At 43.3% G+C, this 27,964-nt stretch overlaps 3 protein-coding genes across 6 annotated transcripts in view; 1 reads left to right on the top strand and 2 right to left on the bottom strand.

Annotated features, from left to right (window-relative positions):
* The window catches only part of ANKS1A (ankyrin repeat and sterile alpha motif domain containing 1A), a 148,157-nt gene extending 132,142 nt beyond the window's left edge, over positions 1-16,015 (bottom strand). For all 4 annotated transcript variants that reach the window (XM_067531551.1, XM_067531549.1, XM_067531548.1 and 1 more), the window contains exon 1: positions 15,211-16,015. In XM_067531551.1, the coding sequence (XP_067387652.1) occupies positions 15,211-15,392 (182 nt within the window). In that variant the 5' untranslated portion in view covers positions 15,393-16,015. The remainder of the gene's footprint in view (positions 1-15,210) is intronic.
* A 3,341-nt stretch (positions 16,016-19,356) lies between these two features.
* TAF11 (TATA-box binding protein associated factor 11) lies at positions 19,357-23,278 on the top strand. Its single transcript, XM_067531864.1, is given in 6 exon segments — positions 19,357-19,377; positions 19,379-19,600; positions 20,239-20,393; positions 20,873-20,960; positions 21,199-21,295; positions 22,379-23,278. Coding segments are annotated over 6 exon segments (714 nt in total). The 3' UTR covers positions 22,510-23,278.
* Positions 23,279-23,639: 361 nt separating this feature from the next.
* The window catches only part of BLTP3A (bridge-like lipid transfer protein family member 3A), a 47,830-nt gene continuing 43,505 nt past the window's right edge, over positions 23,640-27,964 (bottom strand). The window contains exon 21 of the mRNA XM_067531439.1: positions 23,640-27,729. Within this exon, the coding sequence (XP_067387540.1) occupies positions 27,604-27,729 (126 nt within the window). The 3' untranslated portion in view covers positions 23,640-27,603. The remainder of the gene's footprint in view (positions 27,730-27,964) is intronic.

Raw genomic sequence — 27,964 nt, forward strand, 5'->3', positions numbered from 1 at the left:
TTAATAAAAATATTGAAGACATCTGGTCCCAAAACAGATTCCTGAGGACTTCCACTAGTAACCTCTTTCCAGTTCAAAAGTTCCCCTTTCAGCACCACCTGTTGCCTTCTCCCCGCTTTAGTCAGTTCCTCGTCCACCTAAGAAAGAATTCTTGTACTAATCCCCATCTTCTAATGTGAAATCCTGTACTGAAATCCAAGTATATTACAGATACGGCACTTCCTTTATTTAAAAAAAAAAAAAAAAAAAAAAAAAAGTGCTGTTTTCTCACAGAAGGAAATCAAATTAGTCTGACAGGATCTGTTTTTGGTAAATCCACGTAGCTTTACACTTACTTTTCTGTTTATTTCCATGAATTGAATTATCCCATCCATCACAATTTGTTCCAAAATCTTGCATACTGCTGAGGTTAGATTAACAGTTCTGAAATTACCCAAATCGCTTTCTTCTTTTCTTAAATACTGGTACAACATTTAGCTATTCTCAAGTCATACAGCATTCTCTCTGAACAGATACATTTATTTAAAATCCTTGCTACTGGACCAGAAATCTCATGTGCCAGATCTTTCAGTATTCTGGGATGGAAATTACCTGGTGCCCCCAGTTTTGAGCATATGACACTTTCAGTTTTCCTTCCGTCTCACATGTGGTAATTTCCATTTTGATACACTCATTTCTATCAGTTCTCTAGCCTTCATGCCCATGTTTTATATTATCATCCTTACTGAAAACCAAGGCCAAGTATTTATTTAGGTTTGGGCCATACTTAGATTATCTTTAAGCTCTGCTCCACCCACACTGCATAGCAGCCCAATCTCATCCTTCTGTACTTTTTTTTTTTTTTTAAATAAAAAGAAGCTTATTCATTCTTTATTCTTTCAGCGCGACTCTTACCAACTCTCACTTTATTCCTACATTTTCTAATCTCCAAGATGTAGCTGTCTTCACTCATCATCCCCCCTTTTCCATTCGCTAAAAGCTCTCTGGTTACTCCTAATCTTTTCTGAGATATTCATCCATCCAGCTGGGTCTGGAGCCTCTCTTTACAAGTTTTTCCCCCTTGCTTGGGATACAAATTGTAGACAGTTTTTTATATAGTTGATTTAAAGAAATTCCAACCCACACCCACATTTAAGTTCTCGAGCTCTTCAGTCCAAATGACTTGTTTAATTCCCTTAATTTTCCCCAAAGTCTGCCCTTTCAAAATAAAAAATTGTAGTTGACTACCTGGTTTTGAGTGATGTGCCATTTAATTTAAACTGAAATAACTTGCAATCACTCCATTCATGCTTATTTCCTATTACCAACTCTTCTGTCATGTCTTAACTACTTACCAAAACCAAGTCTAAATTTCCATCACCCCTTGTTAGCTCAGTGACAGTCTGATGAAGAAAACTCATGTATCACATCCAGGTACATAAATGGGTTGTACTAGTATTAGCATTTATTCTCCAATCTATATCTGGGGAGTTAAATTCTTACATTATGACTCAACGCCCAGTATTTATCGCTAACAACATTAGAGGTTATCTACACCTGAGTCTGATCCAGGGAGTGAGGCTGGGAGTGGGGGAGGGTTCTATAGTGGACTCCTAACACTATTCCCATAGAACCGCTTTTACAAATCCTTTAATGCACAATCCTACAATGATTTTGATGCAAACAGATTAAAAAAAAATTAACTGAATGGACAAAGTAAACAGTTTATTGCATTCTTACACTACACTATTCCACCATCTTTACCTTCATTTCTCTCTCCTTAACAGCACATACCCTTCAATACCTGTACTCTAGTCATGAGTGCTATTCCACCAGACTTCTGTAATCCCCATAATATCTGATTTGGCCTCCTGCACCAATAGTTCTAGTTGCTCCATTTTATTATATATGATTGCATAGAGTCTGGGTAAACACAGCAGTTATTTACCTCAGAACTCACCCAGTTTTCCTGCAGAATTAGGTATAGTCAGGTGTTTAAGTTAGTGAAAAGGCTATTACTCCAATCAACATATGTACTTGTTCTTTCTCCTTGTTTCTATATTCTTACTTTATGGTGTTCCTTTATCCTTGCTATCTCTTCATTTAGCTGACTTTCCTCCTCCTCTGTATTCAAATGTGGAGATTTCAAAGCACTCCCTGACTGATGCATTTTGTTCCAAATGAATACAAGCATGATCTACATGCAGCAGCTTCTGTTTCCAACTATGTTACTCACCCAGCTTCTTTGGTATCCTACCAACCTTCTCATTTTACCCCTTCACCCCAGCAATGACCCTGGACAGGGCAAAATGAAGTCTATCAGAATAACATTCCGCTTCCTGTGTTAGATGCTTTCAATACCTTGAATGTGTCTTGTTTCACACATTCAACTTTTCAAAACGTAGTCCTCTGCCAAACAACATAGAAGCATAGGCCCCTACCACATAAGAACCATCTTCAGCAACATAGGGCCTGCATCACAATGTTGAACAATTTAAATTCCATCTGGTAAAGTAATGGATATACACTGTTTAGACAGTGTAACAGACATAGGTGCCACGTTACAGACAAATAAAGGCATAACTGTCCACAGAACTGTTGTTAAGATCCCATTTCCCTATAATGCACTAGCCTGCAAAAAGCAAAGCATGTTTTGCAGAACATAACCTCCCATACCCCACATGACTGCAAACTGCATCTTTCTGTTCCATGTCATTTCTCAAATTTAAACTAGGAAACAGTGTGGTCCAGTGGACAAGACTGGAGACTGGGAGACAAAACTCCTGATTTCTAGTCCTGGTTCAATCACTGACTGGGGGTATTACATTGGGTAAGTCACTTCAACTCTCTGCACCTCAGTTTACCCTAGCTGTAACACAGGCATAATGAACTCGATCCAAGGAGAAAAGTACTATTTAGTGCACCTGTTATCCAGAGTCACCCCCAAGTGCTTTTGAATAGGATTTGCTTTATCCACTACTAAAATGAAGGACAACTGCTTAACAGATAGCAGTTCTCTACATGAGTTAAACACAGGAAGTGAAAGACTATCCAATTAAACATTCTAGGGCATGGCAGTGGTTAGAAACTTGGCCAAGACACCAGGGTTAACATCGGAAATGGCCAAATGACCACAAGCATTCGGAATCTCAGCACTGTCATCTGAAACAGCAACAATATGTCCCAGCATACCTCAATCCAAACAGAGCAGTCTGCCCTATTTTTTGCACATGTATGTTTTACCTGGCAGCACTTTCACACCAGCACAAGTTACTTCTCCTTTCTGTGACCGCAAGAACCGGGCCAAGGACATAAACAATCGTTCTTCGCTTTAGCAGCTTCGCAAACCACTAGTCTCCTAGGGAGCAGCAACCACAGATTCACTTCACTAGTCGACAGCAAACGTCGAGGCTGTTCTACACCTCAAGCTTCCCAGGTTACAAAGCAGCTCATCAAGTTTAAGAGAAGTTCAGGAAAATTTAAATTCTAGCTGTCTCCAATATGAAGCCACTTTTGCATCACCAGGATCTGCTGTGTGGCCATCCCAGCTGAGAGCTAAAAGTCTTCTCGATATGGTGGGATGAGAAAGGCTAAGAGAACCCTCCTGCACTCCTGAACAGCATGTTCCACCTTACTGCCTCTTCATGCCCCCTTGACAAGCCACACTGCCCTTTTACTTCCTCCAGGAAAGACTGGGTACATTCCCTTCAGAGTTGGAGGCTACTGAGGGATCAACCAACAGGGAATGGGCATCAAGAACAAGGTTCACTCGCCCCACCTTGGACTGCCATAACCAAATCCCTCCTCCAGCCCAGATTTACTAAAGGCCCTTTGCCAAAAAGTGTATTTTCTAAAGCCTATCAATGAATACTATGACGCTCCTGCTTCCAAGCACAACATAGAGCACTCTTGGCCAGAGTGTCACGCTGTACTTGCAACTGCAGTATCATTTGTTCATTTTCAGGATTGCAGGCTCAGAGAGGGGAACAAAGGGAAACAGTAGTCAACTGAAATGTTACTATCTAATTGCTCAAGTATCTAATATTTGTTTACATGCATAGCTGTGGCTTCAGTCCTGAAATTCTTACAGAGAACAACTCAAGGTATACAAATTAATAAAAGCCATAAGGGAATCTTGCTAGTGTTCAGATGGAATGTTCCCCTTTTGTAACTAAACCAATGCAAGCAGGGAGTGGTCAGTAATTTCAGCACCAGAGCACCCAATCCTAGCAGCTTTATCATGCAAATTTCAGCATGCATCTGGCATTTTAACCAAACCGTCAGAACCAAAAGGCAAACAACTATTGCCATCTCCATGGTCACAGAAACTATTTTCTCCGTTATCATCCGGCCAATGCCCTACACTTATTAAAGATACTTTAGCCACAAGAAGAACAAGACCCAGTTTCGATCAATGCCCGAAAGATACTTCAGACCCAAGTGATCTGCTCGTTATAAACCAGAGTTTTATTGGGGGCTGCCAGTGGCACGAGACCAGGGGTGCTGAAACAATTTTTATAGCGGTGTTGCTGAGAGCCATTGAACCAAACTGTAAACCCTGTTTATGATGGAATTCACTTGAAGCCAGCACCAGCACATATGCTGGAGACCAGAAAGCTTTATACAAGTTGTATTAATAGCAAGAGCTTTAGCAAGAGGAAGCTCTTGGGAAGGAATGTGATCTTGTGGACAGAGTAGAGGACTGGCAAGTCAGGTCTCCTGGGTTCTAGTCCTGCCTTAAATGACCTTTGGCAGACATCTGCCTCACTTTCCCCAGCTGTAACACAAGCCAAATAGCCATGGAAATGCTGTGAGATTTACTCTGTGACACGCATCTCTCTTCTGAGAGAAGAAGTAAGCTAGCCTCTTATTGCAAGCCTAGTTTTCATCCCTCTACCAAAACTGAGCTGACCCACCTGAAATTTCTCCGGTCACATCTTCGTCCAGGGTAGAGTTCTTTCTTGGAAGGCTAGGGGCAAACTGGACAAGTTTAGGAAATACTCTGTGTGTAAAGGACTTTGAATTCCTCCAATGAGAAGTTGTATCAGAGTGCAAAGCACTTACGTTAAGCTACTGTATGCTGTCTTTTTCCACCTCAGACTTCTAACATTTTAGAACTCTGTTCCAGGACACCTCAAGTCCTTTGACATTTCACTCTTTCAATGCCAAGGAAAATCCTCCTAAAGAGTGGCGAGAGATTGACAAGACAATATCACAAAGAATCTTCTCCAGCTAGTATTTTTATGTTAGTACTGGACCCACAACTTGATTAATAAGTCATAGAGGTTTTGAATTACTGCCTCTGTAAACATTTAAGGGACTTGTACTCAGAGGTAATGAAAGGTACGGGGAGTACCATTCAATATCCTGTGCCACAAGTATTGCTATCCGAAATCAGAGCTGCTGAACTTGATTAATAAGTTGCTTCAACATCATTCTCACCACTTCACTGTGGCATCAGAGCACATTCCATTATTCTGTGCTAGGAAACAGTTTTTTAAGTAAGCCAGGAGATACCAGGGTCCTGCACTCTGCATAACAGAAAACCTTGGACTATGGATTTAAAGCTTGTAACATCTAGAAACAATCAGGAGTATATGTCAGTTTCCTCTCTTAACAAGGTTTTATAAAATGGAGAGACACTAGTAGTCACTTGATCCTCATGTGAGCTCAAAGTGTTAGGTGTTGTACAAACAGAATAATACAGTCTCCTACTCCAGAGAGTTGGCAATCTAAACAAAAAATACACAAAGGAAGAATTATCTGCAGGTTAAAGAACTATCCCCATTTTACAGATTAGCTGACTGATGCACTGATTAAGTGACTTCTCTATACTCACACATGAAGTCTGTGACAGAGCCAGAAATTGAACCCAGACTTCCTGAATCCCAGCTGCAACCACAAGCTCATGCTTACCATAAAATTACATGGGTCAGTGAGCAAACAGAATGCTGCAAAGCTGAATTAAGAAATCACCCAGATACAAACCTCTTTAAAAAAATCGCTTGCAGCCTTCTTGAATTGTAAAAAAAAAGTGCTTTTAAGTAAACAATTCACAGGAGAAGACAGTTAGTTGGGAGACTGCATATCAATGCATACCTAATATTTATGGCAATACTAGCACTGCTAAGAGTACCATTACCAAGAGAAGCCTGTCCTACTTAACAACTGTTTGCTAGAGAGGGTGTGGAATACCTTACAGTTCAACTGGGTGAGCAGCTATTGTTCAACTAACAGTGCCAAGCAAGAAAGAAACATGGCTTCCCCTGAACCTATTATAAACCTAATTTATGAGGTTACTGTGTGCTCAGAGCAGCTTCCTTTTTTTGAAGGGGGAGAAAAGGAATAGTTTTGGTGATGGGGGGGAGGGAGGGGGAGACACACAGTTCTGAAAGCTTGAACCTTGGTGTCTAGAAGAGAGCAGCAGCCTAATCTCAGCTGAGATACGGCAAGCATTTATACAACATAAGGCTTAGCAATACCTAATGGATATCACTGCACCTAGGAATAAAAGGGGCAATCTCTTATCTGGAACTCCATCCTCACTGCAGATTTTAAGGACCACGGCCTAATCAGCGTGACAGGTCAGAGTACAAACTATTTTCAGAAAGTAGCCTGAAATCTGCGAGAGCCTTGCTCTGTTAGAGGTCACTGAAAATTTTAAAACATGCTCTTTCATGTTTTATTTTCATATTTATATATTCATATTTCATGTTCATATTATAAAACATGCTCATTCATACTGGCCAACTAATAGTCCAAAACCAGTCAGAAGAGAGCCACATTTCAACAGTGCAAATGCTTTTCAAACTTAGTACAATTTACAGTGATGACAGGGTCCAAACGTCCTTGCTTTTTGACAGAATCCACAGGCTGCATGTTTGGTTGTTGCAAGAAGTTACATGAATGAACTAAACAATTCTGTTTTGACTGTATAAGCATCTCATGTTTTTTTGCAGGAAGTGCAAGGATATTAAATATTTAACAAATTGCCCTAACAGGTTTACCCATTCCTTTAACCTATTTTAAAAAGGGATGTCATAATCTTGAGAGCTAGTTAGTTGCAAAAAAATGAACTAAACTGCAATTAAGATCTTACACATGCCCTTGAATCTCACCTACAGCTGTTACTTTCATAACCCCCTTTTCTTATTTTTAAGATATTCTTCTCTTCCATGTGTGGGATTATGAAGGACTGACTATTTAGGAGAAACCGTGCAAGTGACAACACAGAGTGCCATCCTAAACTAACAGAGACTGAAAATAGAAAGACAAGCACTTTTCTCTAATCTTCCCGTTCATTTTAAGTATCATTTGTAACCATAACAGGGACAACAATTTTGGCAGAAAATGTTTTGCAAAACAGGCCCCTTGCTTTCTATGGTCTTTTGAATTCTACTCAGTGACAAAAAATGGCAACACCTATTAGCCACACAGAGCCAATTCAGCTGAGTCTAGTCTAACTCGTGTTATCAGAAGAATTCTCAACCAAGTGTGATTAATATGTGATCTTTATTTCTAGGGACAGTGTAAAGGCCAAAAAGATCTCAGCTGGATTTTCAGATCGTAGGCAACAATTACAGCACTGGGTGTTTGCCAGTCAAAATATGACTGGAAAACTGAATGAGAAAAAGAAACACCAGAAAGTTCTGTTTGCAGAATCACTTTTCCTGACTATAACCGCATTTGGACTGTCTAAAGTTGTTCTCAGTGTATACTGTCTCATATGTTATTTCGTAAACCAAAGGAAACTTGCTAGTAATACTACTAAAAATTGAGTGGAACACACTTGCTACAGCTTACGTGAAGCAGCAACAGATGTATGCAAGAAAGCTCTTAATATACAACACAAGTTTCCTCCTTCATATCAGTTTACAGTCTGCAGTTCAAAACAGCCTCAGTTTCCCCCTCTGCCAACCAACATTTACAGCCACTTAACATCAGCAGACCAAAATGAAAGGCTTACTCTGAAGGTTCTGGAGAAGCAATAGAGCATTATTGTTAGAAACCTCATGAAAACTTTTTGAATACAAGAAGATATATTTTAGGCCACAAGATCATTTCACTGCTTCCTGCTTCAGAATTTTGCAACCAAGAACATTTTAATTTCACAGTTGCTAAGCAGAAGCGTCCTGCTCAAGACAACCAGTGACTTGTTTGGTTCCTAAGGCATTTGTATTTCTGGGACTCTCTTACTTACGTAAGTAGTAAGCTACATTGGTTTAAAATTAGATGATCTCTGGACACTAACTCATCAGCAGGACATTTTTATACTCATGTTGCAAGAAGGACTTGAGGTATATTTTGGAGAGGGAAGAAGCAGCAACTACATAATCAAGATCTGAATGTATGTAGACCAGCAATTCTACAATTTGATCCATGGTTAGCAGACTTCGTCAGGAACCCCACTAACTTCATGTTGCACGATCAAGATATAGAAATGGGTCTGTGTACACAGCACAACTTGGCTCTAAATCTACATGATGGAACCACCCCTACAGTTGGCCCCTTATTAGCAGTCTCAGCAACAGCCAACGGCTGCATTGGCCATGCAGACTGAATTCCCTTTCCTGTCTCCTAATTCTTCTTCAACAGAACTGTACTGCCACTGCCTATGCTCTACCTGTAAAAAGAGAATTCAGCCTGCAGGTCTGTCTACCTGGCACCTTTCACAAGCACAAATCACTTTAAAACTGAAAAGCTGCTGTGCATTCTGTTCTTTCTTGCCACTTCAGAGCTCGGGGGTAGAAAGTCACCGCCTGTGCAGCTGTCAGTTTTAATCTTTACATCACCTGGTTCAGTGTGATCTTGCTTTCTCTTCTCCCCTCCCCTCACCAGGAACTGGCATGTGCTTGCCACCTTCCATTGGTAACACAGAGGTACAGAACATTGAAAATTCAAGTTGTCTCGTTTGTCTTTGCAGGCTCTTCTTATAATTTCAGTGTGCCTTTAGCGCAGAGTTAACCCAAGCTTTTTATTTGGGTGTCTCCCCTAACCTCACCCCATCCTATCTCCACACAAAAACTTCACTCAAGTTAAGTAGTGCTTTCAACCCGGACTGGATTAACTGGGGGTGTGGGTTATGGTCAGGGTTCCACTTTCACTCAGACCAGTACCCACCAGCTTTCCAGTGAGGATGCAAGCTAAAATACTTGAGTGCTAATAGCCCTTCAACACCTTCCCACATTTCCCTGTCCCCTTCCAATCCCTCCTCCTTTTGTGCCTAGAAGGACAGATATTCTTTTCCCAGTGAATTGTGGAAGAGCCTAAGAGCATCTCAGCTTACTTCAGCTCAAAGAACCATAGGATGTTGTGCTGTGCATAGCATAAGTCATTTGGCAACCAACCAAAATGTGCCTGCATCTCCACAGGTGGACGAAGAACATCTTGTGTTATGTAAAGCACTCTGGAAAGAGAGGTACCAGATAAATATATAACAACTAGTAGATGCTATGGAAGTAGAGCCTGCACCAGCCCTCAGGAGATCTGGGTTCTACTCTTGGCTGTCAATGCCTGCTGGGGGACCTTGGGCGAGTCACATCCCCATCTGTAGAACAGGGACAATGTAAAGTGGTTTGAGAACTACTGATGAAAAACCATGCAAGACCTAGACATTATTAATTTACAAGTCCCTCCAAACTGTCACCTCTCTAGACGTCTCACCTAAGCACTAGACAGGGAACCCAGCCTCCCACACCTTGTCCCCAAATGTACTTCTCATTTATTCCTTATGGAGTACCCACGCTTGTGTCCAATTCCTTGAAGTCTCCTATTACTTCTTGTTTCTACTATTCAGAAGTCTATGAAGGACTCAAAGCTAGGTTTTTGGAAATCCACAAGGAATCTCTTGTGAAGGAAGATTCCCATATTGCTTATTTACAAACAGAATGCCCATTGTTTATTTACAAACAATACCCACTGCTAGATGTAGTATGTGGGATGCTGGACACTCCTATTCAAAAGAGTTAAATGAGGCACAATGCCCAGACCAGCCAGACATTCCCTCAAATAAAACACTAAGGAGCAATCCAAAAAATAAGATGGTGGAACAGTAGAAACATGTAAGTTATGTACAGACCTGAAGAGAAGAGACCTGAACTCAATCAGAGACACAGAAACCATGGGAAATCTGTGGGCATGAAAAGGAACACTTACAATCCTGTGTCCAGAAAATTTCCAAATGGGGATAGAGGATAACCCAGCTGACTTGAGACACAGGGAAGAGATGGTAGCTGAATCAGTTAGGACTAGGTTATTAAAATTGCCATCTGCAAGACCGTGAACTGAACTAGCTGTCTATCCGAGAAAGTTTGTTTCATGCCTTCCCTTCCTCAAGGGTGCTTTGGGCAAACACATAGTGGAGGAAACTTAGCCTTGTCCAACCAAGGCTGTCTTTCTAGCCGGAGTTCTCCTCACAAAGGTACATCATCATACAAACATGACTTCCAACCTGTGTTCCAAACTCATACAAACCAAAGAGCCGTAAAATATTTAGTGCTACAAGTGCCTATTGTTCCTTAACTACCTCCTGCTCTTTGCACTCTTGATAAAGATTACCACCAGCCCCAACAGGTGGTACTGAAATCTCTCCCCCCATTGATTCACTTCCCTTGGCATGCTTTTATGTTATCTTTAAAGGGGAAATTCACCTCCAGGCATGCCTCCAGCTCATATTTATTGTTTTAATTTAGAAAACATATATCATTACAACAAACTCAAGGCACAGTAAGAAAACTTTAAAGAACAGCTCCTTCAGCTTTAAAAATTGTTTTTAAATTATTTGTGGTTATTCTTGAACTGATTGTCAAACACCTTTGATACTTTGTAATTCACCCCATAGCCTTTCCTGGAATTAATACAATCCATTTCACTGCCCAAGTGATATCCTGTCACCTCCACTCATCTGCCATCTTCCTCTGCTGTGGCCTTTTCATCTGCCCCATTCAGTTTTATACCAAGGGCAAGGCTGACATTTACATTTTATTTTCTGTTGCTACTTTTCACACTTTATTAGTTGTTTTAATGGGAGCACCACAAGCCGCAGTAGAGTGAAACCTAACTGAGGACGTCTGGTATAAAGCACTTATTACAGTACCCTCCCTGCCCCCAGGAAACAGAAGGAAGTCACAGACTGTACTTCATGGGGACGCTCCTGAAAGATCATAAACGTTGAGAGGAATGAACAAGTCAGCAGTCATTCAGGTCTTGGCAGCAGGGACAAGTTAATTTCACATGCTAGAGTGAAAACAGACCACACTAGAGAAACAGGATGACACACACCCAGGAAGACTGGACAATCCTTCAGATGCCCTGAGGCCACTTGGGACACTCAGTCTTGCTATTTGGAAACTCAGTCCAATCTGTAATACCATGGATCACATTCATGTCCCCTTCATGCAGCACTGATGAATGGTGGAGTGGGCCTACTGCTAGGAAGATGACTAAAAACCATCACAGATCAGAGAGCTCCTCTATCACCATCCATTTTTGAAAGCCTTATCTCACCATACTCACAAGGATGGGCTTAAAGGAAGTTTATGCAATGTTGTTGTAGTCATGTCAGTCCGAGAAAATTAAAAGTGTCTCACATAAATCTGAGTGACTCACCACAACCACCCCAAAGTCACAAACTGAGTTCAGTTTGCACAACCAAATCAAATTTGGACACTAGTTCAGGGTACAGTTGGGATTCTCAGGCCTCCCATTGCAGGGAAGTGTAGTAACTGCTCTTCCAAAGGACATTATGTGACTATAAAATTAGCTCGCAAATTTCCTGCTTGGATCCAACTGATCCAACGTAAAAAAGAGTTCACAAAGATAAAACAACAGGATACTAAAAGTGACCAAGGAAATTTCTAAACTACTGTTAATCCCCAATCTCAACATTTCAATTTAACTTCAGTTTCCAGCATACAAGACAAAAAGTGGTACCCGAGTCACTGAACTACCTCCAGGTCCACTGTGTACACAGACATAAAAGCCTTATCCACATTAGGGTTGTGACCATTTACCCAGCAGACTTCCACCATGGATGTGTGCCTATAAGCTCGATCACAAACCATTCATGCAAGTATCCACACAAGTTGCTTTACACACGCGTTCTTCCATTAAGTTCAATGGAACTACTCACATGTTTAAGTGTTTGCAGGATGGGGGCCTGTGTCACAAACATGTTCAAAAGCCTAGCTAGAACTCGACCTTCTGGGGAACTTGGGAAAGTTGTGAAGACAAAAAGGGAGTCCATAATAATTTTTCTGTTAGAATGGTCCCTTTTAGAGAGATCCTGAATACATGGGAGCAAACAATTTGCTCAACAGTTTGACACTTGAGTAGTCACCATTTATGCTCCAACATGCACGTGTCTTGAGCATCGGAGGCTGCACACATGCAAACACAGTAAGCTAGCAGATCAGAAGTCAAACACTGCCCCCCTGTCCTGTATAACTCACCCGGTATTGAAAGCAGTCATACTACCAATACAGACAGGACCACCATAACCACAACATCTTGAAAGGAAGTGAGTTCAAGCTGCTAGAACAAGGGCTTGGTGACATTTCTGTGGCATGCATTTAACTCAGTCAACCCTGTGCACACCATCTCAAAACACACTGTCTCCTAACGTAGACAGGTCCAATGCGTTTGAACGCTTTCTGACCCAGACCAAAGGCTGCAAATGTTGATTCTATGTTTTGTATATTCAAGTTTGACACAAGCAAACAGATACAATATTTACACTTTGTGGAGAGAAATTAAAAAGATTTACAGTAGGCAAACAAACTTCTTTTGCTGTTCATCAACTCATCGGCTCCCTACCACTCCTCTCAATGGATACCCGAGTGTGGTGTTACCCTCAACAATTATCCCTAAGGCAAAACAGGGAAAGAACAGGTTAAGGAATATTTAGATAAATTAGATGTATTCAAGTCAGCAGGGCCTGACGAAATTTATCCTAAAATACTTAAGGAACTAGCTGAAGCAATCTCAGAACCGTTAGCAATTATCTTTCAGAACTCATGGAGGACAGATGAGGTCCCAGAGGACTGGAGAACAGCAAATAGTACCTATCTTTAAAAAGGAGAACAAAGAGAACCCAGGGAATTATAGACCTGTCATTCTAACCTCAATAGTTGGAAAGATACTGGAACCAGTTATTAAAACACGCAATTTATAAGCACCTAGAGATAACAGGGTTATAAGAAATAGCATGGATTTGTCACAAACAAATCATGCCAAACCAAACTAATTTCCCTCTTGGACAGGGTTGCTGGCCCTAGTGAAGGGGGCGGGGTCTGTGTGAAGCAGTACACGTGAAATATAGCTTTAGCAAGGCTTTTGACAAAGCCCCACATGAAATTCTAACAAACAAACAAACTATGGAAACATGATCTAGTTTAAGTTACTATAAGGTGAGTGCACAACTAGTTGAAAGAGCATACTCAAATCAACAGTTCGCTGTCCAAGTGGGAAGATCCATCTACTGGGGTCCCATAGGAGTCAGTCTTTGGTCTGGTACTATTCAGTATGTTCATTAATGACTTGGAGAACAGAGTCGAGAGTATGCTTATAAAATCTGCAGACGATTTCCGGGTGAGGGGGGTTGCAAGCACTTTGGAGAAGAGAATTAGCAATCAAAATGACCTTGATAAATTACAGAATTGTTCTGAAATCAACAAGATGAAATTCAATAAAGACAAGCACAAAGCACTTCACTTGGGAAGGAAAAAGCAAATGCAAAACGGGGAATAACTGGCTAAGCGATAGTACTACTGAGACTGACCTGGGGGTTACAGTGGATCACAACTTGAATAAAGTCAATGTGATGTATCTGTAAAAAAGGCTAATATCCTGAGATGTATTAACAGAAGTGTTGTAAGTAAGACAAGAACTAATTGTCCCGCTTTTCTTGGCACCTGTGAGGCCTCAGCTGGGGTACTATGTCCAATCTGGGGCTCCATAATTTAGGAAAGATGTGGACAAATGAGAGTCCAGAGGAGAGGAACAAAAATTATAAAGGTTAGAAAGAAAAGGTTAAAAAAAAAGGAGAAGAGATTTTAAAAAGTGCACGTTTAGTCTTGAGAAAAGATGACTGAGGGAGGACCTCATAAATCTTCAAATATGTTAAAGACTAATAAAAAGGAGAGTGATCAGTTGTTCTCCATGTCCACTGAAAGTAGAACAAGGAGTAATGGGCTTAATCTGCAGCAAGAGAGCTTTATGTTCGATATTAGGAAAAACGTTTTAACTAGGATAGCTAAACTCTGGAATAGGTTCTCAAGGGAGGTTCTAGAATCCCCATCATTGGAGATTTCCAAGAACAGGTTGGACAAACACCTGTCGGGGGTCGCCTAGGTTTATTTGGTCCTGCCTCAGAAGAGGGGGCTGGATTTAATAACCTCTTGAGGTCCCTTCCCTGCCTTGCATTTCTATTACCCACTGTGGAGGAGAAGACAGATCAAATTTAGCCACAAATACCTAAGAAAGACCCTCCTTATCTCAGAAAGATGCCACAGTGACATCCCACCAAAGGTAGCCCTGAACTCTCACACCATCCTTCTCCAATTCAAACAGCCAGAGTGAAAGGATAGCAGGGAACAGGATCAGCAGCATTTTCCAGCAGCCAGACTGGAACCACATGGAAGAAAAACTGCAGGGAGCTGCAACTTGAGAAATGCAATGGCTTAGGCTTATTTGTGAGTTGCCTACAAGAAAGGGAGGAGAAGAAAAGAAAGCTACACAAAGAGCTGAAAGCAGCAAAGCAAAGTAAATTACCCAGACGATTTAGAGTCCGGGGGAAAGGACCACGACAGTCAACTTATTTGTGCAGCACCCAGCTTAACTGAACCCCCGTCCTGACTGGGCGCTAATGCAATTCAAGCGTGAAACAGCAACCTGACCGAAGGCCCCAGCAATTACAGCGGGGACAAGGCAGGCACGGCCTGGCGGGGGAGTCAGGGGACAACCCGAGACAGAGGCAGGGAAGGAGTTTCCCCGAGCATCCCCAGCCCCGACCTTCCAAGCCCACCTGCAACGGCAACACCCCTGCCCCCAAAGCACCCTGAAAGCAGCGCCGCCCGCTCCTACCCACACACCGGTACCCCCGACCCCGGACACCATCCCACACAGACCCCCGGGCTCGGCACCGGCACCCCTCCCCCCAGCAGGCGCTCAAGCCTCTGAGGGGGCACAACAGCCTGCCCCGGCCCCCAGAACCTCTCCCCCCGCGGGACCCACCTGAGCAGGCTGGAGAGCGGGTGCCCACCGCCACCGCTGCCAACACCACCACCACCGCCGCCGCCTCCAGAGCCGCCGCCGGAACCGAAGCCCGAGCTGAGGCGCTTGCCCGAGAGCAGCTTCTCCACGGCGGGCAGGTTGCCGGTGCGGGCGGCCTCCAGCAGCTCCTGCTCCTTCCCCATGGCCCGGCCCCGCCGGCCAACCGGGGCCCCCGGCACTCCCCCAGCTCCCGTGAACCGCCGCCGCCGCCTCTCAGTCCCTGCCTCCCCTCCCCCCCTGCCCCGGCGCGTCCTTCCGGGGCGGAGCCACGCAGAGCACACCCCCCGCAGCGAGAGGCTCCGCCCCCACAAGGGAAGCGCAGGGGGTGGGGCCACCCCAGGACCAGCCCCCACAGAAAGGAGCGGGAAGAGCCCCTCCTGTAGCACGAAGGGGTCGGGAGAGGCTCTGTCCTCAACTGGGGCTGGATGGAGAATAATCCCACTCAAGGTGGGGCAGGGGGCAGTTTAACCTCGCCCCTAAAGTGCGGGGCACTATAGGACCACACCCCCATAGGGTCGGGTTGAGAGATGTTCCTCCTCTTCAGGGAGAGACAGGGAATAATCCCACTGTGGAGGGAATCGCCCCAGAGCCTGGGAGTGGAGCAGGGTATAAAGCTCCACCCAGAGGTGAGATGAAAGGAATAATGGCCCTGCAAGGGGGGAGCAGGAGGAGAAGGGACACGGAATAACCCCAGCCTTCCCCCGAGGGAGGAGCAGGAATAATTCCAAGATTCCCAAGAAAGGGGGGGTGAGAGAGTTAATCCTGGATGTCCTAAAACAGTGTCTGGAATAATGCAGCACTACAGACTCATTAAAAACACCTTGCTCCTCCTTCACCTTGCAGAAGATACAGACGAAGCTACCAGAGCTCACAAGACTTCACTGTGCAGGTGTACCAATACCATCACTCTGCAGTGTCATGTGGCCCTCTCCTAGGATCTCACAAAGAGCAACATGCCATGTGACATACAAATCGAGGAGGATTAAGTGGACCCTATGTAAGGGGGAGAGCAGCTTACCATGGAGCACTCTTTTGGATGAAGGCTCCAAAATCCCAAGAGCCTTTGTAGGTAAGATAAAAAAATGCATAAGTGTCTGAGAAATTCAGTGTCTAACGAAGGAAATTTTGCAGTTATCAAGCATCTGCCTGACCCACTGCCATCCTACCTAAAGATAGCATCCAAAACCATAACCCTTCTCCAGTAGTGCTTGTCTTGTCTGGGCCTCAAACCCACATGCCAGAGGTAGTGTCCAAAGCACTGCCTTCCTATCCCAGCGAATGCCTGACCCTCAGACCTCCTGTCTCATGATTGAAAGCTGGTACAAGAAGGCCAGGATGACATTTGCATACATTAATCAAAGGGAAGTTTAATGGTCTGGTTGCTTATTCTATAATGAATACAATGGAAGATGAGACTGTTCACTTGTAAGCTAAGGCACATGTAAGCCTCTGTCTCCTAGCCCACCAGAAGCAGCATACATCCAGTTTGACCCAAGAATCAACTTAGTATCTTGCCCATGTGAGCTGATTTGGGAGGGCAAAAGCCCATCACCAGGGTGGGTGCTTTGTTGGCAGTTTTATCAGCAGAGACCAGAGACTGAGCACACTTCCACACCCACTAGGTACCAGTCTCTTCTGTTCCAATTAGAGGCACAATAGTAAGGCAACATGGGAAAAAACAAGAATTGATGCTGCTTAGACTGTAGCTGCTTTGCATATAAACTGAAGTCCCTAGGGCCATCAATCCAACACCTTCCACTAGCACTACAAATCACATCTTTCTCTTTTAAAGTTACATGTTGCCTCATGTTTTTGAAACCTGATATTTCAGGTTCAGTAGACAATCCTCAAGGCAGGCAGATGCTCTAATTACTTTGTTTTGTGTGATCTCAGCATATCTAGCTCACAGCTGTATGTAAACACCATTAAAACAGGTCAGTTTTGTCTACCTACTTTTGGACTTCCCCAGCCCCTAGCATAGGGTTTTTCTGCTGCTCAGCTTTTCATATTTTTGCTTGATCACCTTCCGTCTGGTGTGCTCAATGCAATTTCCACATATGAATGAGTTCTCACATACTCCTATGTTACAGAGGGAGAAACGGAGTCAGATCAACTAAATGACTTGTCCAAGATCATACAGAGACTAAGAACAAACCTAGTTCTCCTGACTCCCACTCTTATGCTTTAGCTAAAAAAACAATCCATGGTAGATTTCATGGCATGGAGCAGCACTGCAGTAGGTTCTGTGCTTTAGCCTTGTGGCACAGTCACCCAGATAATTCAACCCCTTCTGAGGTAGCATAGTTAAAGAAAAACAGAAACCCAAACAATCTTTAGCGCTGCTAGACTGTTTTCAATCTAATCTAACAGTCTGTGTTCAGACTTCCACAGGAAAGCTATAGCAGACCATAATCTTCAATTAACTCCTAACCCCAGCCACTTGTCTCACACCATTTACCTATCTAAGCATCTCCTTACTCAGCTAGCCCCCAAATGTTCTGTGCTTTCTTCTTTTAACTACTCCTTCCTGGTCTAGGAGGGGCTGAGGGGAGTCATTGCAGCTTGTTAACCCCTCCTGGCCAGCATGAGGGTCACACCATCCTTTCCTAATGCATTTTTTAAACAATGTTTTCTTTATGGATTAATATTGAGTAATAACCATAACACAACTGAGGGATTCATTTTTGTAAAACAGGAAAGAGTTAACACTCTCAAGAAGCCTTGATTTTTACTTGGTAAACAGATACCTGACATTTGTCAGCATAATGAGACTCACATGGGAAAAAGCTTGACTAAACCAGACATTCAACTAGCTTCTATTATAATGAAATACAAAGGACATCTCTTATTCAGTGCTATTGTGAAAAAGATAGGACCAGAATGATTTAAAATGGACATCAGCTTCATTAGTTCAGTGGATCTTTTAAACTACCTTAATGTATTTAAAAAAATTTAGAATGAACTTCTCCTTAGTAATTTTTATTTGTTCAATGTAAAGATTCTTCCCAAGTCACATACAGTGGAGCATGAATAATGCAGCAGTAGGATTACAGCATGAGTGACTGAAAGAGCATATTGCATTAAATCTAAACATATCTATGCTGGTATAGTTTCCATAGTGTAAACATGCCCTTAGAATTGCCTAAAGCCATGTTTCCACTACAAACTTTGCTTGATGCAAATTATGTCAGCATACGCCCGCCAATGTTTGTATATCGCTTTGGCACCTGCATAGTTGGCTGTTTATGTTGGTGTTTGTGTTTGCAATATCTAAGCAGCTGTGGACCAAAAAATTAATAAACTCTCATATATTTAGTACCTTTCAATCAAGGATCTCAAAGCCCTTCACAAACATGAATTAACCCTCACCACAGCCCTGTGAAGACTGTAAATATTACTCGTTGTACAGAGAGGCAAACTGAGGCACAAAGAAATTCAGTAACATGCCAAAAGTCACATGCTGACCAGAAGCAGAGCTGGAAACAAAACTCAGGAGTCCTGACTCCCCCATCTCCTTGCCTAACCACTATCCTAATGATTCCAGCATTTTAGCATGCTGGGCGATTAGAAGGAAACAGGGCTGAAAATCACTGACTCTGCTTTTGCCATCCCGCCTGGCTTCAGTCATCAAAGAAACAAAGTCAGCAGGAAACTCCTTCTATTGCCTTCATGAGCACTGTTTTGTTTGTAAATTCGTATTAAGGATTACAGAGCGCCTGTGATAATCCTCTGCTCCAATGTGCCCAGACACAGAGGGTCCTTGATTCACTCACCTCAATCCTCCCCTCCCCATCCCTTCTAACTCCAGTACTCGCTATTCCACCCCACGCCCTCCCCCCACCAGTCCCAACCCCCCAACTCCAACCCCTCCCCTCCCCATCCCCTCTCTAATTCCAGTACTCGCTATTCCACCCCCATGCCCTCTCCTCCCCCCCACCAGTCCCAACCCCCCTATTCCAACCCTGCCTTCCACACCCCAACCCCCCCATATCTCCCTGCCCCGCCCACAGGCCCCCGTCCCCCACGCCTGGCTGTTGCGTTGCCATGGAGACAGAAATCTCCCGGAAGGGGCGGAGTACGTCTGGCCCCTCCGAGGAGCTGTTAGTGATGACGTCATCAGAGCGCGCCGCTCTTCCCGGCGGCTATGGCGGAAGCTGCGGAGTGCGCTCGGGAGGAGAGCGGGGATTCAGACCCGACCCAGGAGACCTTTCCGCCTGCTTCATCGCCCCCAGGGCTTGGGGTGAACCCCGCGGCCTCCGAGGAGCCGCTGGCTGCGGCAGACACAGCCGAGGGGGAGGCGACCGAGCCCGGCGGGGGTAGCGAGCCCACAGCGGACAGGCAGTCGGGAGAGGTGAGGGGGGTCTGTCAGGCGGAGGCAAGCGGGCGGCAGGTGTGTGTGTCTGGCAGGGGCGGGCAGGCAGGCAGGAGGAAGAAGAAGAAGAAGGGAGCCGGGGTTGGGAGAGAAAGGCGGGGGGCTGCGGGAAGCAGCAGCATAGCCTGGAGGTTGAGTGGAGAGGGAGCGGTGCGGGTGGGATTCAGGCGCTGGCCCCTTGGGTTATTTCTTTTCTCACCCTGTAAGGGTGAGTAGAGGCTGCCCAGAACGGAGGGGGCAAGGAAATAATTGAGTATTAGGAAAGCCTGGACATTCAGAGTCTAAGGTAAAACTAAGTCCACCAAATACTTCTCTGATTGTGTCTATGGTCACAGGCTGTTGTAACAAAGCAGTAGCAGCCTAAATAATGCTTGTAGATTAAAATAGTACTGTACACAGAATAACCACCGAGTACAGAGAGTGATGGTTTGGAACCGCGTAACAGAGACCAATGCTAAAATGTGTGCTAGGGCTGAGTCCTGGGCCCTCTAAACTTGGCAGTTCATAGCTTGCCGCTATCAGTTATGAAGTAAATCATTGTTTGAGCCCTGGCACCTCTTTCATTACAAATTAAGCACTGACAGAGACCTTACTAAAATGGTGATAATCTCTTGCAGCAGGTGAAGACGAGCCAGGAAGGCTTGGAGTTAGCCTCACCAGAAACTGAGGACTCGACATTGCAGCCTTCTGGAACTAAGAAGATAAAAATAGAGATAAAGGAGAAGAAAGAGAAAAAGCACAAAGTAGATGAAGATGAGATTCAGAAAATGCAGTGAGTACACCCTAAATTTCTAGTCCTTGTGACACTGTTTGGTTACTAGACTCTATTTTGACAACTTTACACCTCATCAGACTGAGTTTAGCTCACCCAATTCACTGTACAGAGCTTGCTGCTGGAAATAAAAAGTACTGTAGCATGTAATATGCATTGTTACTAATTAAGCCTAACTTGGAAACTATTCTGTAACTTGTTTTTCTGATCTTGGCCTTCATAAAGGAAGATCTGAGTCCAGTCTGTAAATAAGAACAGTTAATACTACTTTGCATCAAAACCTGTGCATTAGGTAATTAGGGCACAACCTACCCCTTCCTTATAATGCTCTCTCTTACGCCTAATAAAGTATTTCCCCAGTGTTACACTGGGGAAACAGACCCTACATGGATTTGGGAAATCTTTCAGATTGACTTATTTTCATCTTAAAAAGCAGACTGTTTTCTGTTATAACTGATCTTTTTTCCCCCTTCCTCCAGAATATTGGTTTCTTCCTTTTCTGAAGAGCAGCTGAATCGCTATGAGATGTACCGCCGATCTGCGTTCCCCAAGGCTGCTATTAAACGGGTAAAATTCTGCAAATACTCAGTCCACAGAAGAAAATATAAGGTGAAATAGACAGCATCATTGTAGGTTTGGTCACAGGTTTTCAACTACAGAAAAGATGTTGAGTAACCACAACGCATATTGACTCCAGTAGTTGCTGCTCAATGTTTCTCATGCTTAGATTAATAAGTGCTTTTTTTTAAAAAAAGTGTTCAGCTGCAGGGAAACTTTTCACTTACTTGTATCTTTTTCTCTCAAGCTGGTCCAATCCCTTACTGGGACCTCTGTGTCTCAGAATGTGGTTATTGCCATGTCTGGGATTTCCAAAGTCTTCGTTGGGGAGGTGGTGGAAGAAGGTAAGTGCAAGAGGAATATTTTAAAGATGTATGTGGAGAACCTCTAAGCATGTATTGATTAAAGTTCATCGTTAAAACAGAGAGGAAAGCTTTTGAAATGAGATTAGGTAGTTGTTTCAAGGTAATGAACAACTTAAACCTTCATCATGCCATCTGTATAACAGATTTAATGGCAGTCTTCCTGTTATGAACTAGGTATCTTCAAGGGCAAAAAAAGATGCCTCATGAACACTGATTGTTATCAGCAAGGAATTCAGCAAAGGGGATGTGACATTTAACTAGCATAAATCCATACTTCTGAAACTTGATCTCCATTAATTGGTGAGCTGAGATCACTATATGAAAAACTCCATTGAAGGATGAGCTACTTAGGTTTAGAAATGTTTATACAGTACATTTGAAATGGAGATGGTGGTCAGATGGTTCAAGCCACCCAGTCTCTGCAGACTTGTCATTAAAATACTCAGTCTTTACCTGTAGAGATTTTATTTTGCAGGAATGATACACCCTGCTCCTGGCTGTTTGTGCAGGTTACTTTTGTTATATGAGACAATTTGGCTAAAAGCAGTATAGTATGTGGTAATTGAAGTGGGATGCATACATCTGTACGGTGTATCCTCATCTCCTGTCTCTAGTGTATTAGTCCTTACACATGTGCTCCTCAAGTTAACCAACCCAGGAAGATTTGAAAAAGTGGAAGGGGTGGAAGTAGAAAGGGGCATTATCAAGTTGTTGTATGTTCTAAAACATTAAATAACCTCAGCTTTTCAAAGAAGATGTAATTTCACCAGTTAAGGTGTGTTTATATTCTCCTTCATTCAACTTGAGCAGTGAGAACCTTTGTCAGTTCACTGTCGTCTTATGTAGGGGTAAAATGCTCCTGTGTGTGGGTATTGCAGACACTGCAAGGAAACTAATTCTAGCTGTTTTTATGAATTTAAAGTTGATTAAATGTTTATTAATAGTAGGACCTGTTTAATTAAAGCTGAAAAGTTAGCTTTTATTATCTGAAAGCCTCTTTGAGACATTTGCTTAACTGTGTTAACTGTCGGATAGATAACCTTCAGTTTTTGGTTTGTTTAGCACTGGATGTGTGTGAGAAATGGGGAGAAATACCACCTCTTCAGCCCAAACACATGCGGGAGGCAGTCCGGCGCCTGAAGTCACGGGGGCAGATTCCCAATTCAAAGTATAAAAAAATTACCTTCCACTGAAGTGAAAACGAGAGAGCAGTTGAAGAAGCAGGAGATCATGGAGAAAGGGGAAGAGACTAGACGATCAGTTATGTACCACATCACCTCAGTGTTCCTTAAACAGAGAGCTTCCACTCCTTCTGCACTTCTGCTGTCTGCACTATTAATTAATGAGCCAGTACCAAAACAATCTAATACAGAAGTTCCTTAAAATATAACTGAACTGAGTGCATGTGGCTAGTTTCTCTCACTCTGTGAAATGCTTCCATACACAACCTCTGCAAGATTTGTGGTAGATGAATGTGAAAAACTACTGCTGTGATTAACGTTTAGAATACCTTTGAAACAGCAATGCAGACAGCAGCCTTGTTCACTTAAGTTTGTGTTTTAGTACTAAGCTCCTGGACCGGAAGCCCTCTATATTGTATCATGTGCATAGGCATCCTTATTTCAACATGCATTAGCAAACCTCATCAGCAAGTGACTGCTTAAGTTGGGTTCTCTCTTTAAATACTTCCTAGGCAACTTATAACAAAAGGTGCTGGAGATAGAGAAAGCCAGTGAGTGACTTTGAAATGTCAGGGCCCTCAGACTTATAGCTGTGGCTATATGAAACATTGCTAACCACTTGAACAGAAAAGGGATAAAAAAATCCTTTGGTGCAATAGGTTTTTTAGTTAGACGATGATGTAATGGCGATGGTGACTGCTATAAGAGATATATCTATAGTCTGGTATAGAAAGGAGAACTTTGTACCATGAACAATCATTAAACGTGCTATTTGGTTAAATGGCTTGTGACTTGGATTTAAGTAGTTTCTTCCATTCATATTGACTGAGTAGATGAAAGGTCACTGAGTGTTGTGGTGGTAGCTGCTTGTATGATGTAAGCTGGGGGGAAATGCTGTCTGAATCTTTAATCAGTGCTGAGAGGCCTGTAGAGTTTTAGGCTTCCTCTGGATACAGGCAGGCACTATTCCATAAGCAGCTAAGGAAGAGCTCAACCATGTCCTGCACTGGTATCTTGTACCTCTTGCCAATAGGGGCCCAGCTTTTAATAGGAAAAGTGGTAGCTATGCAGCTATTGTCTGCGCTTACTCAGGACTCAAGAAAACCAGCCTTAGAGAAAGTAGACATTTGACACAGTAGAGGTTAAGTTTAGTTTTTCTTTTTACAAAGGTTCACAGAACCAATAAAAATACACTAGTGGAAATGTTAAACTACAACATACAATTCCAATACTGACTAGGCTTCAGATTCAAGTCTGACTTGTACACAGTGTTCTGCCTGTACTCAGTATCCCTGTTTGTAATCAGAAAAGAGTGTAGCCCTCAAACTAACACAAGCTAAAGTAACACTGCACTTACACTGAGGATTAAATTAGCTCTTTAATAAAACATAGAAAGGGAGAGCAAACTCTTCAAAAACCAGCTTTCCCCTAACACAAGGTAATAATTTATCAGCCACATCTACTTCAGTACCTTTCCCTCTCTGTTCCAGCTGCTCCCTTCTGTGACGAATAATTGTAGCCCTCAGCAGGGAGGAGGCTTTTGTACAGGAGGGAGCCTAATGAGACCCTGATAAGCAGGGTCCTTCTATTGTACTTGAATACAGATAAATTAGAAGCCTCCATTTTTTTTCCTGAACCCTAGCTTCTACTGCCTGATTCAAGCTCCTGTGGTCATTGGAGCAGAAAGCTTGCTCGGGAAAAATAAGTTCCAGCTTTGTTTGGACTGCAGTGAGGGAAGGGAGAGGGAAGTAGCTTCATGACGTTGCACTTAGATACCGGTGCTGTGCAAAGCCTTCCCCCATCACTCCTTTCACAAACTGGTAAAAGTAATGAAAATTTAAAAAAGAAACTGATTTTCAAGCACAATGTGAATAAAGCAATGGGATCAACATCACCTCCCTCCCCATGGCACTTGTAGGGGTACCTATGTTAACTTCTGCTTGTGTGGAAGTAACCAACAACTTCACCTATGCTACAAAATGTTACACACAGTTCACAACATTAGATGTCTTTTACATCTACAATTAACTGCATGTACAACAGTTTCACCACAAATCTGGTTATATATAAATGGATGCATTGCAGCGTTCACACCTGCCTTACATTGAGAAAACTGTTTAGCTTAGCAACAGTGCGAGCCCCACTAGGGGAGATAATTCTTGCACTTCTAAAACCCGTTTCTTTATTTTAAAAATTACTCTGCACGCACAAGTTGGTGGCAGTGGGGAAATATCCAGCTGCTCTACCCCCACGCTGCTGCTAAAAGATAAAGTGCTTTCTTCTCTTGGTAACAGATTCTCTACCACGCAGGATCGAAGAAGAGCTGTTATGTTAGAGCAGCCAAACAAGATATAATATACAGTAGCCATCCCAGCTGACTTTGATGATGAAAGAGTGTACCACAACTGCAAAGCCTTCTGGAGTTCAGCTGCCCTATGTTTGCCTAAGGCTAATGCTCATCTCAGGCTGTTTGTTTAAAACAGAATTTTCCCTTCAGAAGCAGTCATTTCTAATTGCCTGCTCTCAGGGCATGCAGTGGAGATCAGACTCTGGCTGCTGTTGTCATACCTGTTTTTAGACACTGATCACTCGGACCTTGACAGACAAGCAGATGGCACAAGTACAATCCTCCATCTTACAACAAGTCAGCGCTGTCTTTGCCCCGAGGCTACTGTCTCTTCCATCGTATTAGCCAAAGACTACAGTATGCCATTCAGCTCCAGCTTCTGCCTAATGTAGTCAAAAAATTTTTAATTTAAAATCATCCCAAAAACGACAGCTGTTTGTGTTGGGTTCTGGCATCCCGTCCATCTCCCCTCATTTCTTCCATACCCTGACTTTGGAATGACATCTGCAAGGAATTCATTTTTGGCTCTCTACGAGCCATTGTTCAGTACCCTCTCCAAATCTATAACATCAAAGGAGCACATAAAAACATGCACCCTTCCTCCCTAAAGCTAAAGAGCTTAGACTACAAGTTCCCTACTAAAGAGAAACACCTGCTAGGTCCAGAATTGGGCAAAAGAAAAAAGGCATAGGACAGTGTAGTGTGTGGGGGCAGGGGCGGGGAGGGGGTTACATTACAAGCCATTTCTTCCTTCTCATCACTCCCCAGACCATCTGTTTGTTTTACAGGCACTAGAAAAAATATTTTGTGCATTAAAATCATGCATTAATACAAATATAAAATACATCTGGGAGAAATCCAATCCATAAAAAGTTTGAAATGCATTAAAATCCAAGAGAGACTCAGAATGCAATAAAGTGCAGTGGGTGGGCATTCCTCAGTAGCACAACAAAACTACTATGGATCTGTATTAAATTGTACAGCCTACTCTTCCATCCAGCACTATCTTCTGTCATGTGTGGACACTCTCTTTGCCATTTCTTTCTCTGCTGGATTCTATCATGTTCTGTTTGTTCCCTCATTAGTTAGGGAGGGCACATGTGTAGTTGCTTCATCACCCAGTGCCAAGTCTGCACACTAGCTAACCAAGTAAAGTGAAGAAATAACTAACCTATTAGTCTTTAGAAGAGCATTTGATTCCTGCAACAGTATAGAGGGCATTTTCGTCAATGACTGTTTTCATGAACTCCCGCTTCATGTTCTCTTAGGTTTTCTTACCTGTAGAAGCTCTTCAATTTTAAATGAAGAAAGTCACAGACTGATTTTGGACACTTTGCCCTTGTCATTCAAGCACCTTGGAAAAGGTTAGCACTGAGTTAGCATCTTCCAAGATTGAACATTACACAGCTGCTGTTTTCATTTCCTTCAGATAACTAGCACAGAGCAACCAAGACAGCCAGAAGCCACTACGGAAAGGTCTGAGTATTAGCACCCCGATGTCACATACACCATCAGCCCCTCGTGGAACTTCCACATCAGTTGATTCATCTCTAGCTCAAAATACATGACTTGGTTGGAATACATGTGGCTTTTATTGCTCTCAGTACTTTTCCTCCCACATAACTCTGTGAACCTCTGGCAAATAAGTGTGAGTGCAGCACACTTCCCAAAGGGAGATTACAGGCCTTCCCCTCTCCCACCCCTTGGCCTGTAAACTCTGCACCCAGCCTGATTGCTTGGTGGTCAGTTCCAGGAAAGGTTGAATCTTTTGTTAGGAGAGGCTAGATTTCTCCCACTTCAGCATGGAGAATGCTAAGCTGAACTCAGCCTCTGTGCTTTCAGTCAATGAATGAGGGATATTTTTCAAACTGGCAGCCTCATGTCAGGCTAAAGGCAGCGGCCGTGATATATGGGACACAGTGTGAGAGGTGGGGTTCAGGAAGAGCAGGTGTGAGCAGGGTGCCTTCCTAAATCTAGCGCCCCACTGATTCTTTTTGTCTTAGGACTGCAAGCTGTTGGGTCTCTTCTAGTCCCCTTTTCCACTATGTACTAGATTAGACGGGTTGCAGGGGGAACATCTGCAAGTCACGTTCCCTCTCCCCTATGGGGAGAAGTTATTTCCGTTTCTCTCACAGCCAGTCACCCCAGCATTCCCATCCCATATTGCTCCACATCATATGCACTCACTACAAAACAACTTATTCTGCCATGTCTATGCCTTGACTCGACAAGTTGACCTTATTGCTTTTGTCTGTGCTCTTTGGTGAGTGGGTTTGAGCAAGAACACTCAGGAAGATACTAAAGGAAATACAGATCCCAACACCACCCATCCCTGTAAGCCAACACGAAAAAGGAAGCAGATGCAATCATGGTGTGAAAGCAGGCCAGCAACACCACTGTAAGATGACTAGACAGCGGTTCCTGGCTCTTGACTGCTGTTCTGCATTTTCCGCTTGCAGATGAAGCATTGCAGTGGTTCAGTGTATAGAGTGTAGCACCGTACTGCCAGGAAAAAGGGACATGGCTGCAAAACCAGAACCAGGTGGCTCCTCGTTGCTCATTTCCCTTCATCCAGCCAGGCCCTCCCTCCCTTTCTGCCCCACTTAGAGTTCATTCTGCAATTGTGATTACGTTTCCATTCCCCAAGGCGATTCCTCTACAGAGGTTGGCCTCTTAGCAGCCATGTAACAAACTAGCCGCCTGGGTGCTGGTGGTGATCTCTGCTCCTCCTGAGCAGCTGCAGCCTTGGGCCTCTGCTGTCAAAGCTGGAAGAGGGGATCGTATTTCCTAATTTCCTGCAGAAGGCGCGCTTTGTCCAGATTGGCTTCTGTTAGCGCTGTTTTCGTGGCCTGCAGCTCCTTCTGCAATGCTGGGGTTTCCTTTAGCTACAAGAAACAAGGAGAGAGAGAGAAGATTTTTCCAAAAGATAAAAAACAAGATAGATCAGACTGATGATTTCTTGCAGTACTGATAAAGAGGAATATGAAACCAAGAGCTTGGAGATGAACAGTAGCTACATGGCAGAGAGCAAACAAAGCCTGCTGACATACTGATTCCATTTGGTTTTCCTGCATGAATACCTGCTGAGAGATGCACTTCTGACTGTTCCCTAGAATGCCT

This window comes from Emydura macquarii, unplaced genomic scaffold (genome assembly GCF_026122565.2).
Source record: "Emydura macquarii macquarii isolate MOO-44397 ecotype Brisbane River unplaced genomic scaffold, CSIRO-AGI_Emac_v2 contig_3220, whole genome shotgun sequence".
Lineage (NCBI taxonomy): Eukaryota > Metazoa > Chordata > Testudines > Chelidae > Emydura > Emydura macquarii.